At 43.3% G+C, this 27,095-nt stretch overlaps 2 protein-coding genes across 2 annotated transcripts; one reads left to right on the top strand and one right to left on the bottom strand.

Moving 5' to 3' along the window:
- The first annotated feature begins 5,612 nt into the window (after nt 1-5,612).
- Nucleotides 5,613-6,556, top strand: LOC119658075 (40S ribosomal protein S10b). The gene is made up of 2 exons (XM_038065335.1): nt 5,613-5,718; nt 6,042-6,556. Exon 2 carries the CDS (start codon nt 6,042-6,044, stop codon nt 6,510-6,512), a length of 471 nt encoding a protein of 156 aa, XP_037921263.1. The 5' UTR covers nt 5,613-5,718; the 3' UTR covers nt 6,513-6,556.
- Nucleotides 6,557-13,897: 7,341 nt separating this feature from the next.
- Nucleotides 13,898-27,043, bottom strand: LOC119656926 (probable cytochrome P450 4s3). The gene is made up of 6 exons (XM_038063619.1): nt 26,510-27,043; nt 15,069-15,525; nt 14,817-15,004; nt 14,640-14,764; nt 14,191-14,584; nt 13,898-14,111 (listed from the first exon to the last, which is right to left on the bottom strand). Exons 1-6 carry the CDS (start codon nt 26,667-26,669, stop codon nt 13,951-13,953), a joined length of 1,485 nt encoding a protein of 494 aa, XP_037919547.1. The 5' UTR covers nt 26,670-27,043; the 3' UTR covers nt 13,898-13,950.
- Between the last annotated feature and the right edge of the window lie 52 nt (nt 27,044-27,095).

Genomic DNA, 27,095 nt, shown 5'->3' with positions numbered 1-27,095 from the left:
AGGACTTTCGGCCAATCAGCCTGACCTCTTTCGTGCTGAAGACCCTAGAACGCGTCCTGAACATTCACTTAAGGACGATTATGGAGAGAACGGATAGCTCAGTGTCCGGATAGCTCAGTGGTTAGAGCACTGGGTTATCATACGGAAGGCCGCGGTTCAAATCTCGCTGGTGGCAGTGGGATTTGTATCGTGACTTGACGTCGGATGCCAGTTGACTCAGCTGTGAATGAGTACCTGAGTCAAATCAGGGTAATAATCTTGGGCGAGCGCAATGCTGACCACATTGCCTCCTACAGTGTTCTGTAGTGTACCGTTACGGTCTTGAATGAAGTGCTCTAACACACTTCAAAGCCCTGATCCAATATGGATTGTTGCGCCAACGATTATTATTATTATTATATTATGGAGAGAACGCCTTTCTCTAAGTCCCAGCATGCCTACCTCAAAGGAAAATCCACAGAAACCGCCCTCCACGAGGTAATTGGCACGGTTGAGCGGTCGCTGCAGTACAAGCAGTATACCCTTGCTGCCTTCTTGGATATAGAAGGAGGTTTCAACAACGTCAGTACCAACGCCATCAAGGAAGCCTTGACCGGTATTGGATTGGAGGGGTGTCTCACGCATTGGATTATATCCATGCTGAGTACCAGGATAATCCAGTCGGATCTGGGAGGCAACCACTTGACCAGAGCTGTGAACAGAGGCACGCCCTAGGGCGGTGCTATCTCACCGGTGCTCTGGTTAATAGTAATGGACAAAATTTTACGTACATTGGACAGCAACGGGATGAAGGTGGTGACGTATGCCGACGACTTGGTGATATTAGTATCAAGGATGTTTCTGTCCATTATGAGCGACATCATGGAAGGAGCGTTGCGAAAGGTGTGCCTGTGGGTCGCAAGATGCGGACTCAGCATAAACCCAACCAAAACGCAACTGATGCTATTCACCACCAGGACAAGGATACCTGAATTCCATCTACCACGGCTGAATGAACAAAGATTGGTTCTTTCCTCTAATGTAAAGTATCTGGGTGTAATCCTGGATCCTAAGCTAAATTGGAGGTTGAACATAGAACTGAGGGTTGAGAAGGCCTGTATAGCCTTCTATGCCTGTAAGAGAACCTTTGCAAAGAAATGGGGTCTCCGGCCGAGGATGGTTCTCTGGATGTACACCGCTGTAGTGCGTCCGATCCTGACGTACGGATCTATTGTATGGTGGCAGGCTTTGGAAAAGAAATACAATAGAACGAAGCTTAATAGGATTCAAAGAACCGCGTGTGCAGGTGCTACGGGGGCTCTGCAGTCCTGCCCGGCAGATGCTCTCAATGTACTCCTGCGTCTCCTCATCCTAGACCTCCACATCAAATATGTTGCAGCGTGCAGTGCTGTCAGACTACGTGAGTCCGGATGCTGGGCAGCGAAGTCCTACGGCCACAGCAACATTCTAGGTGAAATACCTCGAGAAATCTGGGCATCCCCCACGGACTATGTCACACGCAAGCTGAACTTCACGAGAAACTTTGCTGTGGACCTTCCAACCAGGGCAAAGTGGAAAACCAGCGGCGTGTTGCAAGACTATGACACGGTATTCTTTACGGACGGATCAAAGATGGCCTATGTAGTCCGCGCGGGGGTTTTCTCGAATACACATGGTGTATCCAAGTCGTATGGTCTCCCAGGTTTCACCAGTGTACTCCAGGCGGAAGTACTGGCGATATTGGAAGTCTGTCGATGGCTGGAGCGTGATTCGAGCGTAACATAGCCATTCTGACCGACAGCCAAGCGGCCATCAAGGCCTTGTACTCAACGACGACATCTTCCCGGTTGGTGGGGCAGTGCAGAGACGCGCTCAACCATCTGGGCGGCACGCTCAAGATCACTCTCCTCTGGGTTCCCGGGCATAGGAACCTAGAGGGGAATGAGCGGGCTGACGGATTGGCCAGGCAAGGCTCTGCTCTTGGGGAGTTTTGCTCCCTGTGATATCCTTGTTGAGATAAAGTTTTTGTTTGTCCCAGTGTCTATGAGAAATTTTCAAATTTCGCCGTCTTTCGATCTATATTCTATGAGTGGTAAATTGACAACAAGGCTATCATCCAAAGCTTCGGGGTCGGCTTCATATTCAGATTCCACTGACTGCTCGTTACAGGTTTGAAGGTTGAAAAGTCTTTGCGATTTCTCGGGGTATTGGGTGGGGTTGTTATTAAAGCGCTTCTTCGGTTGGGGATAGAAAGGTATATTTTGATAGTAAATTTGACGGATCTGAATACTTCTATCTATTCCCATGGGGATTGACGGTTTGGGTTAGGTAGGTCTTGGTGGAGGGTTATCTTAAGTACCAGGCAAACTTTGATGGGAGTTCTAATATATGTTATATATTTTAACTTGTTCAAAAAGAGAAGCTTGCCGGTTGCCCATTGCCATTTGGTTTCAAGAGTAGTTTCGCCGTTGGCGGAATACTTGGTTAATAAGCGCAGATACCATGACTGACTGAGATTTAAATTTTAAAACTCGAGGCATGATCCGTAAGCTTCGGATAAAGTTTGGAGTTTTTGGATGATAGGCCGAACGAGATCTTCGTTTAGTCCGCGTACAAAGACATCAAGGGCCTATTACGGTATTTCTCGGTTAGCGCTGCTAGTGTCTCTGGTAAATGGTCTTCGGTTTTCATTTTATTTATCAAAAGTGAGAGTTAATAATTCACGTTAGCGTAAAATTCATCAACGCTCATATTCCCTTGATACCTCGTGTGGAGCTGGCTCTCCAAGATTACGAGTATGTAGATATGTTCGTATCCTTCGATACCTCTTCTTCGACGAGTTACACCCGTAACTCTTCAAAAAGTATGCATCTTTACAAGAGGACCCGATTCACGTAGATATGTTCGCGGTTTCTTATCACTCGCTTTCCCGTAATAAACTAGATTACAATTACTTTTATGCATAATTTCTTCTGGCGATAGAACGCGTGTACAATTGTCCGTTCCCCTACATGCTGAAGTTAAAGTTTCTGCAAAGTAGTTAGTTCGCGGGAATTCAAGAAATTAATTTGAATTTGCTGAAGAAAATGCAACGTGAGCAGTTTATCGGATACCCGTATAATTTGAGGGCATCATAATGAAGGAAATATAAAGAACTTGATGGGCCATGATAACTAATACATGGCTAAGATGGCCGTGATAACTCGTATACCCAACTTGTGTCCTGGCTTCATTTCGATCCCAAGTCATTTGTATTTCTGCTTCTAACAAAGACTAACCGACTTGAGTTAAGGTTTAAAACTTAACTTATTTGAACTGCCGAGGAGTCCTCTTCTACAGACTCCAAAGCATCGATTTGATGCTGCCTACAAGTCGCTACATCTTCTCTTGTAATTGCAGCAGTATATTCGGCGGTGGAGGTGCGAAAGTCGCTGGTGTAACTCGCTATAAACAACTATAACTTCGGACCCAAAAGTCCGATCGTTTTGAATTTTGGGTGAGAATGTTCTTGAGATATATTTTTCGCTTTTCCCGACCATCCCAACTGTATATAATATAATAAGCAGTATCCACACTAAATGGTCCGAACTTACAAATGTATGGGGGAAACCTTATAGGCACTAAATCGCAGGTAGATACTGCCAGATGTTAGGCTATATGATGTGATTCCTCCTTAACTGTAGAAAACACATTTCCCTCCCCCTGTGTATAATCTACAACAAAAGTCTAGACGAATGACCCTTCCCTTGCTGTGAACTACCGCCCCATTTCTCTTCTCTCCTCCTGCTCCAAAATCCTAGAAAGATACGTCAACGACTGGTTGACCGCACACTTCGGTCACCTCATTGTCAAAGAGCAGCATGGTTTCGTGAAACATAAATCAACGGCTTCAAATCTTCTGGTCTTTACCAACTTTGTTGCTAAACGCTTGAATTCACGACAGGAGGTACATGCTGTTTATACTGATTTCTCCAAAGCCTTTGACACCGTTGACCATAACATTCTCCTCTCTAAACTTTCTTCGCTAGACTTCCCTCCCTCAGTCATCTCCTGGCTTTCCTCCTATCTCACATACCGTTCCTGCAAAGTTTCTTTTCATGGTCACTCATCTGGTTCCTTCTCTCCTTCCTCTGGTGTTCCCCAAGGCTCTATACTTGGCCCCCTACTGTTCCTGTTTTTTATCAATGACCTCGCCTCCATTCTCACCTGTCTGTATTTACTTTACGCAGACGACCTTAAATTGTTTGCCTCTGTTTCGTCTCCATCGGACTGTGCTCTCTTACAATCCAACCTTGATAATTTAGCCCGTTGGTGTTCGGTCAACAAACTAACACTGAATGTCAACAAATGCCACTGGATGCGCTATTCCCTTAAACCCTCCCCATCATCCTTTTCCTATTCTCTCAGTGGTCAACCCCTTTCACTACTGACCTCCTTCAAAGACCTGGGTGTAATATTCGACGATAAACTTCGTTTCAATTCCCACTTCGTTGACATCACCAATAGAGCTTCCAAAATGTCTGGTTTTATCCTACGTTCCTCGTCCGACTTTACCTCAATCCAGCCCTCCTTAACACTCTTTTGTTTCCTTGTCAAAAACATCCTTGAATATAGCTGTGTAGTCTGGTCCCCCTACTGCATCCGTGACGGCCGCGCTCTTAAAGCTGTACAACGCAAATTCACCCGGTCCCTCTTTTAAAAGAACCTTCCACGGGTTGATTATCCGTCACGACTCCGCACCCTCAATCTCCCCTCCCTACAGCAACGCCGTATCTTCCTTGATATGTGTACTCTTTTCAAACTCTGCAATGGTCTGATGGACTGCTCCGCCAACTCGGATATTACCTTCCGTATCGCCTCGTCTCCTAACACACGTAATGTGGACATTTTTTATGTACCCTTCGCCGAGCTCGAGATTTACTTTCACTCTCCGATCCTGAGGTTTTGCCGGTCCTACAATGCCCTACAGCTTGGGTCATTCGACTCAATGTCCCTATCTAGTTTTAAGCGTAAAATATGCCATTTACTTGCTCCTCCCTCTGAGGACAATATGTAATAAGAAATTTGCTTTCTGTGTATTGTCCTCATTAAATAAATAAATAATGTGTACGGATAACCTTCCGCACTACCTTAGCAAGTGCGGATACTGCTTATTAGATAAACTGTGCTATAAAAATTAAATAAAATTGGAAAATAAAATCAAATCCTTCAAAAATTTCAGAAGATTATTTGGCATACATTCAGGCAGGAAAAAATAGTTAGACAAATTCCTGTAATTATCGGCTGAAAATATTTAATTAAATTTTACAATGGGCTGATTTTCGATAAAAGGAAATAGCTATAAGAATTTAATAATTGTATCCAGGGATAGATCTCAGAGCTATGAGTTAATCGATTAATCCATCAATTAATTGAATGAAGGCAGCCCGTGCGCGAGACAACGGGCAAAAGAGAGATAAAAATAAGAGTCAGAGTAGAATATTTTGAAATGGATCGCCTATGAACTTATCAAATTCTATTTTGCCAAGACTCCACCAAATTTTCGTAACAATATATTGGAGATTTTAAAGGAAATATCCTATATTGAAATGGTGGATATTGTGTTTCTTTCCCATGATGTTCCAAGGCATTGTCTGCTATCCGCCTGGTGGTCAGAGTATGAAACTTCCGCGGTGCCGAACTAAACACTTTTGACAGTTCGACCTCTTTTCCGGTGTTCTTTAAACGCAACACATCAAAGTAAGTTTTCGCTCCAGAATTTCTAATTATTTCGGTCATCCTGCGGAGGACGTTGGTGTTTTGATGTTAATTGCTACGTGAAGACATCTTGTGCTCTGTTTGCAGAGAGATTTTACAAAAAGATGCCCAGATTCAGGCGAAAATATGTCAAAATCGCCCCAGGGTCCAGGTTATGGAGAAATGTCAAATTCGCGTCTGATGTTTTCTTTGAAAATATGAGTCCTATTTCTGTGACTGGTGTCTTTTGCCCGCGTCCTCGCATTTATGCTCTTAGAGAAGATTCGTACAAGCGCCAATAATGATTTGTTTTCCTTTCATTTTAGATGTTTATGCCAAAGCAGCATCGCGTAGCTATCTACGAGTACCTCTTCAAGGAAGGTGTTATGGTCGCCAAGAAGGACTTCAATGCCCCCAAGCACCCCGAATTGGAGAACATTCCCAATCTGCATGTCATCAAGACTCTTCAGTCGCTGCATTCACGAGGATTCGTCTCGGAACAGTTCGCCTGGAGACACTACTACTGGTATTTGACAAATGAAGGCATCGAATACCTGCGGTCGTACTTGCATTTGCCCCCAGAAATTGTGCCAGCTACACTGAAGCGCACAACCCGCTCGGAGACGGCTCGTCCACGTCCCACAGCTGCTCCACGCTCGGACTCTACAAAGACCGGCGAAGACCGCTCCTCTTACCGAAGGGTACCCGGAGCCGCCGACAAGAAGGCTGACGTTGGTGCTGGTACTGGCGATGTTGAATTCCGTGGAGGATTCGGTCGTGGCTCCCGACCCCAATAAAACAGTTTGTAAGGACGAATAAAAGAATAATTTTTAAACTGTGAGTGAAGTGTTTTGAATACTGTTTATTGTTGACGCGGGTAGTTGTGGAATGATTTACGGTGTTGAAATCGTCGTTGGTTCACCGCTTGGTTCCTCGATCGCAGCGTTGTCTGCCTCACACGAATCTTCGTTTGTGCTGCAATGGCATAAGGTTCTCAGCGTCCACTGAAGACGTTCCTTTACGCTTGCAAACGACAATGTCATGGAAAAGTTTATAATAATCCATTTTCTTCCGTCGCCAATTTCCAGTCCAGTGTGTATCTACATTTCAGGCTGCCGTAAACGTGTGAGTTTTGCAAAACAAGAAAACCTTCCAAGTCTTTCTTTTTTCCTGCAAAGCACTTCGTGGGGATGCTTGTGCAACATACGAATCCCATAGTGAAGGAGTTATCAGGTGCGAACGGTAGCAATTCATAAATAAGAGTAGGAACTCGTGGATTTCCAGCGTTGAAATAATATTGCCATCAACTGTTCGTAGCTTTTGGTATCGAACTACTTTGCACAAGTGCCGGACACTGTCCCAGAACGTGCATAGAGGTTTCGTCCTCCTCACAAAACCTGCAGGCAGTGGCCGTAGATAACCCCAGGCTTCCCTAGGTGATAGTTCAGCCGACAATGACCAGTGAGAATTCCCACTATGATTCGGAGGTTCCTTTTGGTGAGGTTTAAGCAATCCTTTGTACGCATGGGTTCGTATCCCCAAATAAGCACCCTGGACTGCTCCATCCCTATTAGGCCCGCTCAATATAGTTCCCTCAACCGTTTCTTCTCGTTTCTTAGATTCATAGCCATGAAACCGTTTCCGATTCCACAGAAGGGTTCTGGCCCGTGTAAAGGCATCCCTGCTCCCTTCTTGGTTACTTCATCCGCTGCCTCATTGCCTTCCAACCCAGCATAGCCTGGAACCCAAAGTATCCAGACCTTGTTGGACGAGCCGAGTGTTTTCAGTCTCTCAAGACATTCCCATACCAGTTTCGAGTTCGCCTGGTTGGACCTAAGTGCCTTAATCGCTGCTTGGCTATAGGTGAGGGTAGCTATGTTCTGCCCCCTGTAGTTCCTTTGCAGATTGCATTTGTCTATGGCGTAAATTTCCGCCTGGAATATGCTAGTGTACCTGCCCATTGGCTCAAAGTACATTTTCCTTGGACCAATGACACCGGCACCCGCTCCCTCTGCAGTGAGGGATCGGTCAGTGTACCAAGTAATCAGTTGCTGGTTTAAGCCGTATGTCGCAGCCACGCTCTTCCAGTTTGCCTTGTTACTCCAACGTGTTTCAAACTTCTAATCGAAGTGAAACCTCGTTGACATGTTGTCCCTCGGTATCAGTAATTCGGGATACCGCCTAGAAAGGATATCAATCTTCCTTCGATTTAGGCAGCTCCCCGCCTCACTCATACTACCGGCCATCCTGAATATTGATCTCCTTGCCTGCATCTGTATGTGCAGATGGAGAGGGGTTAATTCCAGAAGGACCTCCAGGGATGCCGTTGGACATGTCCTCATTGCCCCACTGATACACACGCAAGCCTGCCTTTGGAGCTTATCTAATTCCCTGGCTTGTGTGCTGAGTTGGGTTCTTTCTGCCCAGATTACCGCTCCATAGGTAATCATTGGCCTTACTATTGCAGTATATATCCAAAGTAGTATCTTCGGGCTGCAACCCCATTTTTTCCTGCTATGGATCTGCAAGTCATCAGAGCCCTCGTGGCTTTCCGACATGTGTCTTCCAGAGTAATTTTTGGTCTAGCGTGATTCCCAAATATTTGACCTCTGTTTCTCGTTTCACCTCCATCTCATGTAATGTTATGGCCTTCAGGTGATCCAGCTTACGCCTCCTAGTGAATGGTACTATAGTGGTTTTGGTTGGGTTGATCCGCAGTCCCACCTTCCTGCATCAGGCACTAGTAACCCTTAATCCAGTTTGGATTCTATCACATAGGGTATCTTCATATTTGCCCCTACAGATTAGAACAATGTCGTCTGCGTAGCCCTGGACTTGTATTCCAGTATTAGTTAACACGTCCAGGAGTTCATCCGCTACCATACTCCACATCAGCGGCGATAGTACTCCACCCTGTGGACAGCCTTGAGTGGTGTTCATGATAATAGAATTTGTACTTATTTGTACCTCTATTTGTCTGCTTTCTAGCATTTTTCCCATCCAGAGTGCCAGGGTGTTTCCTACTCCTTTCCGGCTTAGGGCATCCTGTATCTCTGTGTGCAATGTGTTGTCGAATGCTCCTTCGATATCCAAAAACGCGCACAGTGCAATTTCTTTTGTTTCTATGGCGTCCCGTAGTACCTCTGTCAGCTGATACAGAGCAGTTTCAGTTGACCGTCCTGCCCGGTAAGCGTGTTGACAGTGATGTAGGTTCTAATATAGTTGTCTATGATCTTCTCCACCGTTTTGAGTACGAACGATGTTAGGCAGATTGGTCTGAAAGATTTAGGGTGAAAAGGATCCTTTTTACCCGCTTTCGGAATAAAGACCACTTTTGCCCGTCTCCATGCCCTTGGTATGTAACCCAATGCTATGCTCCCCCTTACCACCCTCAGAAGAGATTCTAAGATAATTCCTAGGCCTCTCTGGATAAGTGCTGGGAAAATGCCATCTACTCTGGGAGATTTCATTGGTCTAAAAGTTCCCACTGCCCATCTTAGCCTAGCTTCTGAGCATACCTCTTTTACTAGTTTCCAGCTCTCTTTCCTTCCCCCTTTATACGTTGTTGGGGTGTCAGGCAGATTGTTGTCGCCTGCCGCCGAGGGGTAGGACCTCGGGAAATGAGTTCTGAGAAGCAGGTGTACCCTGTCCTTCTCATTCTCGGTGAATATCCCATCTTCCTTTTTCAAGCAGACAGAGGATATTCCCCCGTCTTTGGCTACAGCCTTGTACAGCCTGGTTGCTTCTGTGATCTGTTCAATCCCTTCACAGAATTCCCTAAAGCTGTTCCGTTTTGCTTCCCTGATCGCGTTGCTATACGCAGTCAGTGCATTTTTATACCTCCGCCAGTCCCCGGTTTGTTTTGCCGGTTAAATAGTTTTCGTACTTCTGTTCTCATTCTGGCTAGGTTCTTGTTCCACCATGGTACATCCCTTGATGACTTGACTGTCTTGGCCGGACAGCTGGCCTCATATGCGTCAATGACGATTGTGTTGAGGTTTTCCACCACCGTTTCTAACTCCAGTTCGCTCCTGATGTCACCGCCTCCTTGAAGGTGGGCAATGTTGTTGCTCAGGTGCGTTGTGTAGGATTCCCAATCCGTTCTCTTGGGATTCCTTATTATTCTTTTTATTTCGGAGTTACCCTCAATGTCGAATCTGATTATCCTGGGATCAGACATTGAGGGTTCATCCGACACCCTCCAATTCCTGACCATCCCGTTCATTTCCTAGAGTTATATCTAGTACCTCTTGTCTGGTGCTGGTCACAAATGTTGGAGTGTTCCCTACGTTGTATATTTCTAACTTATTGTTAAGAATAAATTCGAGAAGGTACTCACCTCTTCGATTAGTGTCGCTGCTTCCCCAGACTTCGTGGTGGGCGAGAAGAAGTGGTAACGCCCTCTCCTCGCAATACTTCGTCAGCTTTGCGACTTGTTCCGATGGAGCCCGGCTCTCGTCTTCTGGCAAGTATCCCGATGCTACAACTGCCTCTCGAGTGCTCCTCACGGCTTCCAATGAGACTTGGATAGCCAATAATTAGAGGTAACCCTAGTATATTTGATCGATATTTCGGGAGTCAGTTGCCAGCTGCTTGCAATCATAGTGAGCACTGAGGAACGGGGCAAATGACTCCCGAAATAACGACATATGGGATCAAATACACTAGGGTTCTCCTTAATTAGAAAACAATCTGCTTTTTTCATTCATGAACCATGTAACAACCGGTGTTGGTCCAGGCTTGCCCTGTTAAGGAACGCTAAACCTTTTCTGTCGTACATGTTGCCCCTGCAGGCTGTATCACCCTCAATCACTATTAATAAGGTGACTATCCACTCCCCACTGTAGCCGTTGTTGAGCCGGATTTCATCCATAGCCAAACGGTAGCGATATTGCTTATAGATTTCTTTGCTATGTCGACTGTGGAAGCATCGATCTTGTAGGTGTCAATAATTCTTTAGAAATTTTTTTTCGTGACCCAGGCTAAGATCTTGTAATTTTGCCTGCTAAGAATAAAATTCTTCGAAAAATGGGGGGGACCAGTAAGATCATTGATTCGTACAGGAGGAGCTTCAATCCTATGATGGGACGTTTCGAGGAAAAATGTTTGTGAGCTGAAGTGGTATTTGGCTGCCAACAGGCCCCTTAGCTGTTTCCACAGCTAAGTAAAGTGAAAGGGAGAAGCAGTTTCCTTTTAAATTTTTTTAACTCCAAAAGCATGTTACGGCCTTGTTATCAAAAATGCCTGAGAAAGTTGATCTAAATATTTTGAAAAAATTCGAATCTCAGAACTGTACAAAACAAGCTATTATACGAAATAGCTACACCAACGTTTACCTGAGGTCCTCTTCGCTCTTCAATAATTTTAAATCAAATTCAGTTCCCAGATATGTGCCGAACCTCACAATCACCAAGTGGTTCTCTACATTAGGTTTCCCTAAACACCCCAAGACCAAAATTGATGAGGAATTCGCTAAAACGTTCTATAACAAAGGCTTTCTATTAGGACAACAGACGATGAGGGTTGACTACAATCCAAAACAAATCAGGATAGCCATGTGCAGGAAAGTTAACAAATTAGTCATAATTAATTAAAGTAATCTCTTATAGGACCGCTGCATTAGACTAAACCTTAAACCTACTCAACATTAACACTTTGACCAACCGCTCAACAGCAGATTCTTCGTGGCGCCGTTTTTATTTCGGTTTAGACACTTACACGGGAGTATCTCTGTGTAGGATCAGACAAAAATGTCCGCTTTCTATTATATGAAAATTAGAGTTAACAGAAAATTTATTTTCATGATGTTGTTGTTGGATTATAATTATTTTGTCCATTATAAGGGTTTTTAGTTTACATAATATACCATAATCTTTATATTGGCATAATCGAAATAAGATCGATGTTACTTGTTTCGCCATCTTCTGATTCACATTTTTTTTTTTTTTTTGGGGGGGGGGGAGGTAGGTGGATGCATTTACGCACATAGTGTTGGACTCCCGATTCGGTACGTCGTCGGACTACCAACAAAACACCTCCCCGTCGTCAGAGAGCTAGCCTGAAATCGTTTGTCACATTACTTTGGGCTAGTCCCCGAACTCTCTCGCCTTGTGGAGCCTTCAAATCAGGGAATTCCTTTCACCAACGGGAAGGGAGAGGAGGAAGGGAACTGTCAGTTCAAGGAACCGCCTGCCATCCGGCTCCTCCACCCGTCGAGTTCTATCTTCTTAGCAACGAGAAGGATCCGAACGTAATGGGCAATACGGTTCCACCTGCAAGCAGTCCTCAGCATGTCTTCGACAATGTTATCTGGAGAGAGATCCCCTGTGTTTAAATAGAGCTGCTGACGAACCCCATCCCACCTTCCACAAGAAAAAAAAGTGTGGTGGGCGTCGTCCACAACTCCATTGCAAAACACACAATCCAGAGAACGCGCCTTTCCAATCTTGTGCAGGTAAGACTGAAAACTTCCATGTCCACTTAAAAATTGGGTAAGGAAATAGTCAGTCTCACCATGCTTCCGATTCAGCCACGCACCTAAGTTGCCGATGAGCCGCGCAGTCCATCCGCCTCTAGTTTCATTTTGCCACGAGAGCTGCCACTCGTCTAGAATGCGTTGCCGTTCTGCGCGAGCAACCATCTCCCTTACGCTTGTATATGGCGTGACGCTCCTTAGCAAGAAGGGCAACGGGGATCACTCCCACGATCACCATCACGGCCGGTTCAGAGACAGTGCGGTACGCAGACGCCACCCGCAAAGCTCCTCGTATTTATACTTGCGCGAGGCGTTCACGATATACCTCCTTGTTAAGAGCACCAGCCCATAGCTCTGCGCCTCATCAGGAGACGTCGCCATGTTTGCCATTAGCCTAATTAACGCCGAAACTCCAGCTGCAGCCTTGTTCGCTCCTGCTTTGATTTGCTCAGAAAAGCTCATCTTTGAGTCAAGAGTCAACCCGAGGTACTTTACCGCCGATTTTGACTCGATTATCGACTCGCCGAACAATATGGGACGCAGGGTCAAAGTTCTCTTTTTAATCAGAATGACTACTTCGGTTTTTTCTAGTGCAGGGTTGAAACCATGAGTAGTCATCCATCCGCTTACCCGTCGCATCAATATGCCGAGTCTGCTTTGCGCCTGTTCGACAGTGCGTCCAGCAACAAGCGCTGCGACATCATCTGCATAGCCGACCAGGCGCGACTCTTCTGACATGTCGAGTTTAAGTAGACTGTCATAGATAGCGTTCCAGAGGTCTAGCCCTAGGATGGATCCCTGTGCTACCCCCGACGTGACCTCCATCCACCTTTGACCCTCTAGTGTTTCATAGAGGGTGAAAGGTTCACTATCTCTTAGTGGCAATACAGAAGCTCGATTCCGAATTATGATATCGCTGCCATCACCACTATCCCTTCCTTAATAACTGTTAGGACAATCCAACACTATTTTTTCCTTCTTTGCAAAGGGTAATTTTTTTAAAACTGTGTGAATATTTGAGAGCTTACAAAGCCACGCAGCTAATGCAATTGAGTAATAAATAATCCCTCATTTTTTATCGCCATGGCAATCGATTAATAGGTCGAAGCGTAAGCATCAACGAAAAAAAGCTTATTAATGGACCGGTCGGTAAACGTCGGCGACAAAAAGTCGATTAAGTGTTAAGAAGCAGGACATCATATATAATCTGGGGGACGAGGCTTGCTGTTATAGAAGAGTTCTTCCTGAAATAACATTTTCGGCTTCAAATATGTCTATGAAAATAGAGAACTCGCCTCGTGGGAGTAGGAGATAAAGTTTAAGTAACGTTCGCACACCGAACGACGGTTCATATAATAAACCTTATCTATTCATAATTAGTACTTATATTTCGCTAACGAGAATTCACTTGCCAAGATTTGTCTGAACATTGAAGCCGATGGTAAACGACCAAAAGACTGGCCAAAACAACGGTGGCTTGATACGCTGGATGGGCATTTAAAATCCTCGAGATTGCATCCAGGCATTTAATAGAACCAAATGGCGAAACCGATCACAACGAGCCGACCCCGCTTGTGAGCGGGACCTAGCTATTTTGTTAAGATGCAAGGAAGTTAAGTTTTAATGGGACTAATCCGCTTATGTTAAAATTTGTTAGTAGTAAAAATAATACTCCCTGGTAGTCGGGATTTCTTCTCAACGAAACACCTTTTATACTATTTTTCTTTATTTCATATGAAAATCTGAAAAAAATATTGCTTTCATGATGATCGCTTTCTTAGTTTGATTTGGACCCCTGAACCGCTCTTCATTACCAGCTCAGCTAGTGGGACTACGGTGAAATTTTCTGCAGGTAAAAGTTCAAAACTTCGAAGAAGATTCGATAAAGTGCATTTCAATTCTAACATCGCAAACTTTTGACCTGCAAGTGATATTTGAGATGCAAGTGATATTTGTTGATGTGTTCGTTTCTTATTTTTATTCCAAAAGTCTGTACATACCTATACAATTCCTGGGTCCAGCGCTGAAAGCAACGAAGGAAAATGGATGTAATTCTTTCCCATCGGTGTCTAAAAATCGATCTGGATTGAATTTCTCAGGATCTGGGAATTCTTGTGAGTTTCGATGAACCATGTAGGCCAAAACGCTTACGGCTGTGCCCACTGGAATAGTCATATCGCGGAACTGTAGATCTTCATGTAAAATTCGGCTGAAAAATGGTACTGCAGGGTAAATGCGAAGTGTTTCTTTTATTACAGCTTCCATATATTTCATTGGTTCATTTTCTCTGCCTTCGCAGGCAACAGCTTCTTCGTAGGCTTTTTGCTGAACTTCAGGGTGTGTCGATAGTAAATGAATTGCGAATGAGAGAGCTGAACTTGTTGTATCGTGACCCTACGATATAATCGTCATTCTACCAAATATATTCAATGGGATTTTCGAAGAATACCTCGAACATAAAAGTATCCACTTCCTCGCGTATGTGCTTATCGGTTAGAGGTGCACCTTCCTTTTGAGCGATCAACAGCATATCAAGAAAAGCGAAACGGTGCTTTATTCCAATATTAGCTCTTTCTGAAATCGCGATCCCTTTTACTAGAAGTCAATGTGCTATTCAAGGACTCACCAGTGTCAGCAAAGTTGTTAATTTTCTCGTTTTCTAGCATTTGTCGACGCAATGCAATGACCCGATTGGTTTCGCCATGGAGGATTTTCAAAGCACGACCTCGTTCGCGACCAGCAGGACTCAAATTAAAAAGTACGGATATGCGTTGCCAAGTACTGAACGATTGCCTATGAGCAATGCGGCACATCCTGAAATTTATAATTAAGGGTGTCAACACACACTTTTATTAACAAAGAAGTATAAAAGTCATACGCCTGGACTGCCTTTACATATTCTGATTCACTATTATCCTGGGCATGCTTCTTGATACCCATAGCAGTCTCACAAATCACGTCAAGTGCAAACAGAGTGATAAAAGGGTAAATATCGAAAACGGTCTCTCCATCGCACTTTTCCTTGAGTTTGCTGATTAAAATCTGGCAATTTTTCTCCATGGGTTGTTTGAATTCACTCAATATTTTGAAATGAAATGCGGGCGTCAGTAGCTTCCTGCGTTTATGCCATTCTTCACCTCCATTTGTTAAAAGTCCTTTGCCAAGCCATGGTTCCAACATTTGGTAATTGCGGGATTTATATAGTAGTTGATTGTTGCTGAGAATGGCTCGGACATCTTCAGGATCCGTCACAAACACAAACAAATCTTTACCAAACCATATTCGGAAGAGCGGACCATAGCGCTTTCGTACGTTGTTGAGCCAAGGAAGAATTTCTGAAATGAACAGAGAAAGGTTAGGGTTTCCTTTGTTTCCTTTTTTTTTTAAAATAAAATTTTTATATTTAAAACAGTTGATGATAATAGTAGGATATCTTTTTTTGATTCATTAGATTTTCTACGTTTTCGTAGATATTTTTCGATTTTGAATATCAAAGTAAATTCACGAGTTAAGGGAACAGAGATGAGCTGATTAGTCCTCCAGATTGCAAACTGGAAAACTAAGACTCGGATGTGATCGGATTGGAAATACAACCCTAACTATCATCATCATCAACGGCGCAACAACCGGTATCCGGTCTAGGCCTGCCTCCAGACATCCCGGTTTTGCGCCGACGTCCACCAATTCGATATCCCTAAAAGCTGTCTGGCGTCCTGACCTACGCCATCTCTCCATCTTAGGCAGGGTCTGCCTCGTCTTCTTTTTCTACCATAGATATTGCCCTTATAGACTTTCCGGGTGGGATCATCCTCATCCATACGGATTAAGTGACCCATCCACCGTAACCTATTGAGCCGGATTTTATCCACAACCGGGCGGTCATGGTATCGCTCATAGATTTCGTCATTGTGTAGGCTACGGAATCGTCCATCCTCATGTAGGGGGCCAAAAATTCTTCGGAGGATTCTTCTCTCGAACGCGGCCAAGAGTTCGCAATTTTTCTTGCTAAGAACCCAAGTTTCCGAGGAATACATGAGGACTGGCAAGATCATAGTCTTGTACAGTAAGAGCTTTGACCCTATGGTGAAACGTTTCGAGCGGAACAGTCTTTGTAAGCTGAAATAGGCTCTGTTGGCTGACAACAGTCGTACGCGGATTTCATCATCGTGGTATTTTCGACCCTAGATAGGAGAAATTGTCAACGGTCTCAAAGTTGTATTCTCCTATCCTTATTCTTCTTCGTGTTTGACCAGTGCGGTTTGATGTTGTTGGTTGATTCGTCTTCGGTGCTGACGTTTCCACCATATATTTTGTCTTGCCTTCATTGATGTGCAGCCCAAGATCTCGCGCCGCCTGCTCGATCTGGATGAAGGCAGTTTGTACATCTCGGGTGGTTCTTCCCATGATGTCGATATCGTCAGCATAGGCCAGTAGTTGGGTGGACTTGAAGAGGATCGTACCTCTTGCAATTACCTCAGCATCACGGATCACTCTCTCGAGGGCCAGATTAAAGAGGACGCATGATAGCGCATCCCCTTCCATTCCATCGCTTGCCGCACAGAGAAAATCTGATCTGTTGCTGATTTGCCTGCAGTGAAGCCTCTTTGGTATGGGCCAATGATGTTCTGGGCGTATGGGACTATCCGGCCTAGCAAGATAGTGGAGAATATCTTATAGATGGTACTCAGCAACGTGATACCTCTATAATTGCTGCACTGTGTGATATTTCCCTTCTTATGTATGAGACAGATAATGCCTCGTTGCCAATCGTCAGGCATTGATTCGCTGTTCCATACCTTGAGCACAAGTTGATGAACCACTTGGTGTAACTGGTCGCCTCCATATTTAACTAATTCGGCTGTAATTCCATCGGCTCCTGTCGACTTATGATTTTTTAGCCGATGAATTGCACGGACTGTTTCTCCTAAACTTGGTGGTGGCAGTATTTGTCCGTCGTCTTCAGTTGGCGGGACCTCCAACTCGCCGATGTTCTGGTTGTTCAGTAGCTCATCAAAGTACTCAACCCATCGCTCTAATATGCCCATTCTGCCGGAAATCAGATTTCCCTCTTTGTCTCGGCAGGATGAGCATCGAGGTGTATAATACTTCATCCTGCTGACTTGTTGGTAAAACTTTTCTAGTTCATAGATTTGTTGGTTCTCCCAGGCTTCCTTTTTCCATCTGTGAAGTCGCTTCTCCACTCGACGGAGTTCGTGATAAGTCTCTGCGCGTGCCCGCGTTCTTTGAGAAGGCAAGATTACTCGGTATGCGGCATTCTTCCGTTCCGTTGCTAGCTTACATTCATCGTCAAACCAGCCGTTCCGACTCCTTTCGCGGCTGGGGCCAAGTATGTTTGTGGCCGTATCCATGATAACGTTCTTCAGGTGATTGTGAAGATCATTTGTTGATGCTTCATCTCCAGGTCCTCTGTTGACTGCGGTTATTGCGGCATCCATTTCCATCTTATAGGTGTCGCGGAGGGTTGTGTTGTGGATGGCTTCAGTGTTAACTCTCACCTGATTGTCAGAGGGGATTCTAGGTGGTATTGTTATTCGAGCTCGGAGAACCATGCCAATGAGATAGTGATCCGAGTCTATATTGGCCCCCCTATATGTTCTGACATTCATGAAGGCTGAGAGGTGGCGGCGTTCGATCAACACGTGGTCAATTTGGTTGAAAGTGGTCCCGTCTGGAGAGGCCCACGTATGTTTGTGGACCGCTTTCCGCGCAAACCAGGTACTTCCAACAAACATTTCGTGTGACCCTGCTAATTGAATAGTCCGCAGTCCGTTATCATTTGTTTTTTCGTGTAAGCTATGGGAGCCAACGTATCGCCTGAATATGGGCTCCTTCCCTACTTGGCTGTTAAAATCCCCAAGTATGATTTTGATATCATATCTGGGACAGGCTTCGAGGGTTCGTTCTACTGCCTCGTAGGAGGTATCCTTCTCCGACTCAACCGACAACCCCAACTATGGCGGCAGAAAAGGGACTATGAATTTGGAACCTGAAACGCTCCCTGTTCAGAACTGGCGCTCTTAGGCCATAGTCTCCACGATACATCGAATGAGAACGAAAGAAAGCTCAAAGAATTCCCTTCCAACAAAATCTTGGCAATCCTATAGTTCTGCTTCCTCCACCATGGGATCTGCAAGAGAAAGTACGCCTCATCCATCACCAGATGGAACGACGTTCAAGCAGATTAACAATCTCCGCATCGAGATCTCGTCAGACCTAGATGCCGATGCCCGTTAGCAAATAATTGGGGTAGCAGTATCGCCCTAGCTATCAGGTTCGATATTGAAAAGGTCCAGAACCAGAAAATGGCATGGCAATATGTATGTTGGAGTGTTAAAAGATCAAATCCTATAGCCAGCACCAGGGAGCCGATAACATTGATGTCAAATGGAGCCAGTTGAAAAAGAAGATGATGATGGCTGCAGAGAAAGCCGGATTCGACTCTCCGCGCGCATGAGAAAAATGCTGCCAATAAACAAGATCAAGAACGACCCACAAAAACCAAATGAAACAAATACGTAGAGTTAAGCCATACAGCTGACAAAGTCTGCAGAAAGAAGAAACGAAAGCACATAAATAACGAGATGTGAATGTAGGATTAAATGATAAATAATCAATTTTTGGTTTTCGCATATTTTGAAAGAAGATGATGTTAAGAATACGCCGTAAAAAAGATTTCCTGGCTGGCATGTTCATTCATGGGTATTTCAGAGGGGGAATATGAACCCCTGCGGTCTTTTCGAGCGCTTAGTGGCATGTGACCACTCCACTTACCAAGTGAAGCCAAGCTGAGACCCAAGGGACTTTCACAAGTTTTCAGCGTGACTGGATTCCCATCGATCCCAGATTGCACAGTTGATGAAATCGAAATACAAGGATCTGCCTTCTGGTAATTTATTAGAAAGATGCTTGGGTGCATACACTCAAAAAAGCCCCGAATCCCTCAAAAACTGTGTTTGGATTGGCTCTAAAACGTTTGGCTATAAATCGTTTGTACAGCATCTAAAGGGTTAAAAAAAAGTCCTAAATACACCTTTTTTATAAAATGATGCCTATTTTTCCAAAGTTCAAAATGGTAAAAATCCCGCTCAGAAAACATAGCCAACGGAACATTTACTAGTAAGAAATACAATTTTTCTGATTTCGGATAAGAAACATGACTGTTCAGGTGCCTCAAAGTCGCCCATGGCATTTCGGCAAGGAATATGGTAAGGACGTTTCAAAAACATAAGAAAAATGAGGGGTACTTCTCAAAAGTATTTTTGGAAAGTCAAAATATATACAAATTTAATTAAAAAAAAAAATCATTAGATTATTTCCAGTGGTTGCTTTGCAATTTATTCCTAAATAGAGGCCTGAAATTTATGGTTGAGTTTGACGGTAGACAACCGCATTAAGAGACACGGTTAGAAAAAACGCTAGCTTTTTTTCGATAAAATGTTTATTTTGCAATTATTGACATTTCGAGGACCAGTTGTTCTTTTCATCAGCAAATCTAACACTTTTCAAGGAGAATCTTAGGACCAGTGTACGGGTGTACGGTGCATGGCGAATGAGGTAGAACAGTGACAGCCGCCATCCATATTAAGATTCGAATGTTCCAATGGGCAGGCCATGTGGAGGGTATGTACGACAGAAGAATTCCCAAGTGCCTAATCGAAGGTAGGGTGGAGGTAAACGATCACCTGGAAGACTCCGAAACGAAAAAACTAAACATTGCCGACCTGGGGAATCTAGATACATAGGTTTTCGATATGGTGGAGAAGAATGCTTTCTACGTGCAGTTACCTAGAGTTCAAGAGAGGCTAAACGTGATGTCGGATTTAAACTGATCGACGCCGTACGAGCAATCAGATTGACCACTTTGCGATCAACAGTAGAGCGAGACTTGTTAGCATTGATGAAGGGAACAAGTGGTTCCCGAAATATCGGTATTTGCAAGAATGAATATCTACACCAACGAAAAAGAGACCACAAGTTTTTTTTTATTATTTAAAATAATTAATCGTTGGAAATATCGCATAATTACACTCAGATCGGCAGTAGATTTATGGATGGAGGGTCACTGACATTGGCCATGAAAAGGATCAACATCTAATGATCATTTGCTGTTGTTTGCCTGTTGCATCCGCCACTTCTCACAATGTTGGAGAGCTGTGGTTTCCGAAGTTCAATATCCACCGTTTACATGATCCAGCGATCGCTCGGCAGTGGGAGAGCTATCTTGCTGATCGGACAACAGATGCACTGAGTAATCTGCGTGAGAATATTGATGGACATTGAGCAACCATCGCCATCACATCGGGCTGACTGTGAAATCATGGCAACGGATCGATGAACGGAAGTTATTGAAAACTATATCGCTGTAAGTGGTAGCAACCATGGCACACTCAAGTTCCGATACTGCGCTTCGTAGTGTGCGCTATGACAAAAGGAAATTTCGGGCTGAAGATAACGAAACTAAGGTTCTCAGTCCGACGGATCCTCACACTCTCCCCTACGAGTACGTTGATGGACAGAGCATCAAAGGCATTGATAAATTTGTATATCTAGGAAGCATAATTTCGTGGAACTGGATGTTGCTCCACCCATTCACAACGGTAGATCGTCTCTGCATTGTCTAAAATCTTGAAACGCAGATATCTAAACACCAAGACATAGGATAGTATAGGAGTAGCACATAGAAAGTGACCACCACCGTTATTCAAAAGTTCCAAGCCTTCTTCAACATTTATCTGCGACTTCTCATCGAGGTACGCTGGCCTGATACTATTTCGAACAAAGAACTTGGTCGGCACACAAGCTAGTTACTCGCTGCTGATGTTGTTTTTTGTTTGTCGTCTGGGGCCCGGCAGGCTAACGGTCCAAACAGAACCTGATGCCACCCACGAAGTACACTAAAAGGGCTGATGGCAGGCACCTAGCATATGCTCCCAGAAACACACTATTGGTTATGGCCATAAACGGCCAAACACAAATTTATTAAGTTTGATCCTTTTTTTTAACTAGCCGACACACTTACAAACACATAAGTGTCAAAGACTGCCCGAACAAATTGGATATATGTTGTAAGCTTAACAGGTATTAGTTATTCATGCTGTAGGGTCAGGAATGTTTAGCCATTATTGAGTTCATAATATTTAAGATGAAAAAAGTAATTCACACGGTTTTTAGTCGATATCGTAGTTGTTAATGATGACCAGGATGCATTATAAGTTTTAATATACAAAAAGATGAGTTCCGGGAAAAGCAGGGTTCGTTGTAGAATCGAGGGTGGTTGGGGTCTGCAAAACCAAGATTCAGTATTCTTTCGAGTGAAATAAAAGGTTGTCTACATCCTGCATCCTAAAGGCCCTCCTTCCAGACCAGAAAGTCGGTAGCAACTTGACGCACGAAAACATAGAGGCTGCTCGATAGTTTAATGGTATCTGACACCGTGTGAATCAGGTACTTCTCCGCAACTCTACTACAGTTGCGAAGTATTGGAGCGCCGAGGGGTAATTATAGACCAATACAAGAAAAAAGAACAGGGAGGGCCGCGAGGAAACTGAAACTATATGTATTATAATCTGACTCTAGCCTCCTTAAAGAAATATAAAAAAATCAATCATGCAAGGATCTCTGCTCAAAAAGATTGTTTGAAGGCTAAAAAACTTATTATATCATCTACACTTAATGCGAAATCGGGTATAGTCCTTATACTCGAAGTTTATATGTTCGTTAGTTTCTCTCACCATGTAAGTGTTACATTTGTCCGTGTCAGTTTCTCGTGAACGAGTTGATCAAAAGGCGGAAATTACAATGGATAAGTCATATATTATCAGTGAAATCCATTCTTCTAAGATGGGAAGCCAGGGGATCGCCCAGGAGCATTTGGTGCAGAATAGTAGAGGAGGCGTGTAGGGTTGTATTGCAAGGAATTGAGGTGCATTTCAGCGGATCGTAGCAACTAGACCGTACACGGTCCACTGAAATGTGTTTGACGCACTATCCACTATAAATGGCAACCATATGTAACCAAGCGATCCAGATTCCATGTTTACTAAGATAAATACGTTATTCCGGAAGAAGTCACGAATAACTGTACCGAGAATTAAAGTCGGTGACAGCGAAATACAACACCTTATTCACTCAGGTATAGACACGAATAGTGTAACTGCTGATGCGCAAGGCAATTACATCGTGATGGATGATGCTCTGAAACTCGAACTTATAGGGGGGATTTTGAATCGGTGCATCGGCCCAGAACGGACTTAGAGCCAACGCGACTTTCGGAAATTGTAGAACGAGATGTCCACAATTTCAAATATAGCCTGAACGGCACCACAGTTCTCCAATTTAGCTCTGCGTTGCAGGCTGATCTTATACCGAATGATAATCTGCTTGATTACTTTGTCTCATGTGTAGAGTTAACTTCCATATTCAGAAGAGTAAGAGATCATCCGGTATGGATGGCATTCCCCACGTGGTCCTCAGGCATTTACCAGACATTGCCATTCGTAATTATTGCATTTTGTTCAATAATTTATTGAACAATTCCTTCTTTCCAGGACAATGGAAGAAAGCCCGAGTATTCCCGATTTTAAAGAAAGGGAAGGATTCATCGAGCCCTCAAAGCTACCGCCCAATCAATTTGCTGCCTAACATCAGCAAGGTGTTTAAGGTTTTGGTATTGAAAGCCTTGAACGGGCATATCAAGAAGAAGGAATTATTGCCGAACGCGCAATTCGGATTTCGATCTGGACATTAGACAATACATGCAATAACGAAGGTAACGTCTGATATTTGCTGGCGGATTAACAATGGTGAGTGCGTAGGCGCTTGCCTTATAGACATTGAGAAAGCCTTTGATACCGTCTGGTTGGATGGACTGATTTTCAGGCTCCTGGAGAATGAGTTTCCCAGCCACCTCGTAGCGATGATGTGTAGTATGCTGTATGGCAAGTGGTTTGTCATTACGGACGGAAATCTCAATACTAGCAGAGAATTTCATGTTCTCAATGGATTACAGCAAGGGACAGTGACTGTGCCTACACTTTTTGCGGTATTTGCCGGCGAATTACTCAATTCTTTCGATTTTAATAAATCTCCTAAAAGGTCGTTGGTTGCCTTTGCTGACGATCTGATAGCCTACACGGTACACAAGAAGGTAACTGAGGTGCAAGTTGAACTTCAGAAGATGTTCAATGATATTAAGTTCTTCACGAACAGTTGGCGGATGAAAATCAATGCGTAAACGTGTGAAACGATTCTGTTTCGAAATTCCTTGGCGTATGCCAGTAGGAACTTGAAAAGGAATTGGAGAGATTTCCACATTGTCTCGAACGAGGATAGTTCAGAGCGCATTCCTCATAAGAAGTGCGTTAGATACCTGGGTGTGCGTCTTGACGAGCGTCTCCAATTTAACGAGCACGTTAAAGTCGCGCTAGAAAGCGCTCGCAAGGCATTCATGTCTCTTCGAAGACTCTTTTATGCTCCACATCTTAGCCGGAAGGTTAAGATTATTTGCTATCTTACTTTGGTTAGACCGGTGCTTACCTACGGGTGTGCTATCTGGTTTAATTTGAGTGCTAGCCAAATGGAGAAAATAAGGATCTTTGAAAGGAAATGTCTGCGTGCTTGCACGGGGCTTAATAGGACTGCTTCGTCAAACTATGAGCACTATGTAACTAATGAAGTGATGTATGCAGCTGCTGCTGTGCCAAGAATCGATACAGTTATCGTCAGATTGATTCTGAATCATATAGTGCGATCTGCTTCGCATGGTGAGAACCCTGGGGTTTCGCAGCCGTTCTACCCAAATGATGGGTATTTCGAGAAAACTCTCACGACAGGCCTCATTCCTCCCGAAGCGTTCGTGTATCTTGACAGGAATGGTCTAAGTCTTGATTCTGCCGGTGATCCGGTTATGTATCATATACATAGACGGGCCACGGACAAAAGGATAGAATACCCCCCGAATTTGACAGTGGGGGCTCCGGGATTCGACTGGAGATACTCCAGAGCGAGAGCAATTGATATTAAGCGGGATGAAAAAGAGAAATCCTGGTACTGGTGGCTGCGGGATGCCGGTTAGCGGTGGCCGTACTCAGTTCTGCCATTTGTTACTTGGTGGGGCTTTGTAAATATGTACATATTGAACGTGTGCTGATTTTGCCTCCAGTTGTATAATAACTTATACATACATACGTTATTATTCTTTGTTCCCTTGTAAATATTACAACTGTTATTTCTTATTTTTATTTCTTTTTTTCTATTGTATTGTTATTGTAAAAAAAATAAAAAATAAAAATATATAATATAAAATATATAATCATGATAGTTTTAAGCACAATAATTTAAGTTAAAAGTATCTTTTGAAGCGATAAGTTTTACTATTATTACTTTTATATTTCTTTTTTCTTTTCGTCATCATCAAATCACAGGCTATACACTTGCTCTCAGACGCTGATACCCTCAGATCTCAAGATCACAAATCAGGTTCCTTTTCATTATTTTGCAAGTACTTAACGAGAAATTAACAGCCACTAAGGCCAATTGAATTCTGTCGGGTTTTTGACCATTTCCCAACAACTTATTGTAAAATTAGATTTTTATTTCTTAATGTTTCTCTTCTCTGCCTGTAAATTGTTATTCGAAAACTTTGAGAGCCCACAGTGGCCATTAGATTTAAGTTATTTTTGTTATTTTAAAAGATTGTTTTTTATTGTTCATTTTTCCAATCTATATACTATTGTTACCTATTTCTTAAAAATAACAATGATTTTAAAAACAAAAAACAAAAAGCAACCATATGTAACACTGAAGAAGTGAGGAATTGTTTCCCGAAATTCTGTATTTATTAACCAAAAATCTGATTGCAACCTGAAAAGGAATCAACTTCTTTATTTTCATAATTTCAATATCATTTTCTTAAATATGTATTTTTAGATAATGTTGGAAATAAGAAAGAACATTGGTATTGGAAAGCGGAGATCAAAAATGAGTAGCAGGTCTTGTGGAACTCTATCTTGTCAAAGGCGGTCTGTGGGGTCGGTGCGGGGTTTTTTTCGAATACACACAGTGTATCTGAGTCGTATGGTCTCCCAGGTCCCAGTGTATTCTCAGCGGAAGTACTAGCGATACTCGAAGCCTGTCGGTGTTTGGGGTATGATCCGAGCGCCAAGCGTAACATAGGGAAGGGGGAAAACCTTCAGGGTCTTCCTTTGGGATTGATCAGCTCTAATTAGAGTCAGGCTACGGATACTGGGTTAACTTCTCTGCTTCCCTGCTCTCATAACAGCAGTCATAGTCTTTGGAGTTTGTGGCATCGGCAACGGCGCACCGCAGCGCTAATTGGGCCCTTGATACCTACCTACCTACCTGTCGGGTCGATATTTTAAGTGATAGTTGATATTACAATGCAAAGGTAGTCGCTTGCCAACTTGTTACTGTACACGATTGAGTCTTTGAATGCATAATACTATCTGTGCAGTTTGCACTCAGGGTGATATCATCTCTAGCATAATTTAGCGTAAAAACTGCCAAGTTAGATAAGGAATACACATCCGGATGCTTTCAAGCTATCAAACAATGTCAATCTTCTACATATTATAATTCTGTATAAACGTAGATTCCACATGGAGAACCTTGTGATTCACATATATAAAAGGAAACATTGGATTATTTTTTTGTAAGAGGCATAATCAGCCAAGATTGGCGAACGTGTCAAGCTCCCTGACTATTTTTTACTTGAATGCATCTTCTAATTACAACGACATACATTGCTAGATTCTGAGCGGGGAGAAAATCTAGAAGAGCATAATGTAATAATCTGACTGGAAAAAAAGCTTAAGAATTATCAGAGATTGTTTATAAGTTTGTATTTATATTCTTATAATTTTAGTGAAAGTGATATTATTGTATTGCGGACGAAGAGCGTTTCTCAGGCTGTTATATCAATAGACATTAAATCATGAATTCTCGCCACATGATACCCCATTTCTAGGGGCATCAGAGAAGGGGCAGATTTGTTTGAAAGCATTGGAATAAATCCCATAGCCGAAGTTGACCATGACTTTCAAGCGACTGTTATTAATTTCCCCAGACAACCGTTGATATGTATGTTTTCGAAATTTTCTTTACAATCCTCAATGCTGAATTGATTTTTAAATATAGTATCAATATACCACTACCTCCTAAGATAGCGATAACCCGCCGCCCGTTCGTGACTAGAGAAGTGTCGTTATCAGGCATAGTTCACCATGTAAATCCCTTGAGCGATTATACCAAATAATACACAATATTGAATTAAGTACTTACTTTCTTTCTTAGCATTTTTCAAGAGCTCCCGGAATTCCGGACCAGGAATCGTTTTTGAGAAGTCTATACGACGCTTGAAGTTTATAAGGGAGACTACATTCTTTGAGTTGAGAACAATGAGCACCACTATCACGTAAAGAACAAACACCCAGAACCACATTCTAGATTTGGAATCACTTTCCCGTATTCGTGAAAAAAATGATTGAAGCACTGTTCACTGTACAACTGATTAGTTACAGCAATGAGAGATGACTGTTAACTAGACTAGCGACTGCTACGAACAGTGGAAATGGATTATACTCTCCACTCCACGGCTGGGTCTTTAAAAACTTTCTTAGAACGAGCACTGATAAGAACACTAATCTCGGCAGTTAAGATTATAATATGGCAGATAAAAATGGACCCCCGCCAAACTAGGCGCCTTACATTAGATCCAAGGCTGTACTCAATAACAACCTCAGCAGTTATTTGAAACCGGTTGGACATACATATATAATTGCATGAGGCCAACCGACGCTCTCTGCGCTTTACATTGTACTGAATGGGTTGCGAATTACGAAGCGACTCAATAAAGCAAGTGTACAGA

Source organism: Hermetia illucens, chromosome 5 (genome assembly GCF_905115235.1).
Source record: "Hermetia illucens chromosome 5, iHerIll2.2.curated.20191125, whole genome shotgun sequence".
In the NCBI taxonomy this organism is placed as follows: domain Eukaryota; kingdom Metazoa; phylum Arthropoda; class Insecta; order Diptera; family Stratiomyidae; genus Hermetia; species Hermetia illucens.
Note: the sequence above shows the minus strand (reverse complement) of the source record. Positions and strands in the feature narration are given on the sequence as shown.

Excerpts from the sequence above, each read along its gene's own strand:
- LOC119658075 (XM_038065335.1), top strand. The coding sequence starts at position 6,042 with ATGTTTATGCCAAAGCAGCATCGCGTAGCTATCTACGAGTACCTCTTC.
- LOC119656926 (XM_038063619.1), bottom strand. The coding sequence starts at position 26,669 with ATGTGGTTCTGGGTGTTTGTTCTTTACGTGATAGTGGTGCTCATTGTT. Across the intron at positions 15,005-15,068 it reads TATGTAAAGGCAGTCCAGGC|GATGTGCCGCATTGCTCATA; the intron begins GTATGACTTTTA and ends TATAAATTTCAG. Across the intron at positions 14,585-14,639 it reads TGGATACTTTTATGTTCGAG|GGTCACGATACAACAAGTTC; the intron begins GTATTCTTCGAA and ends ATTATATCGTAG.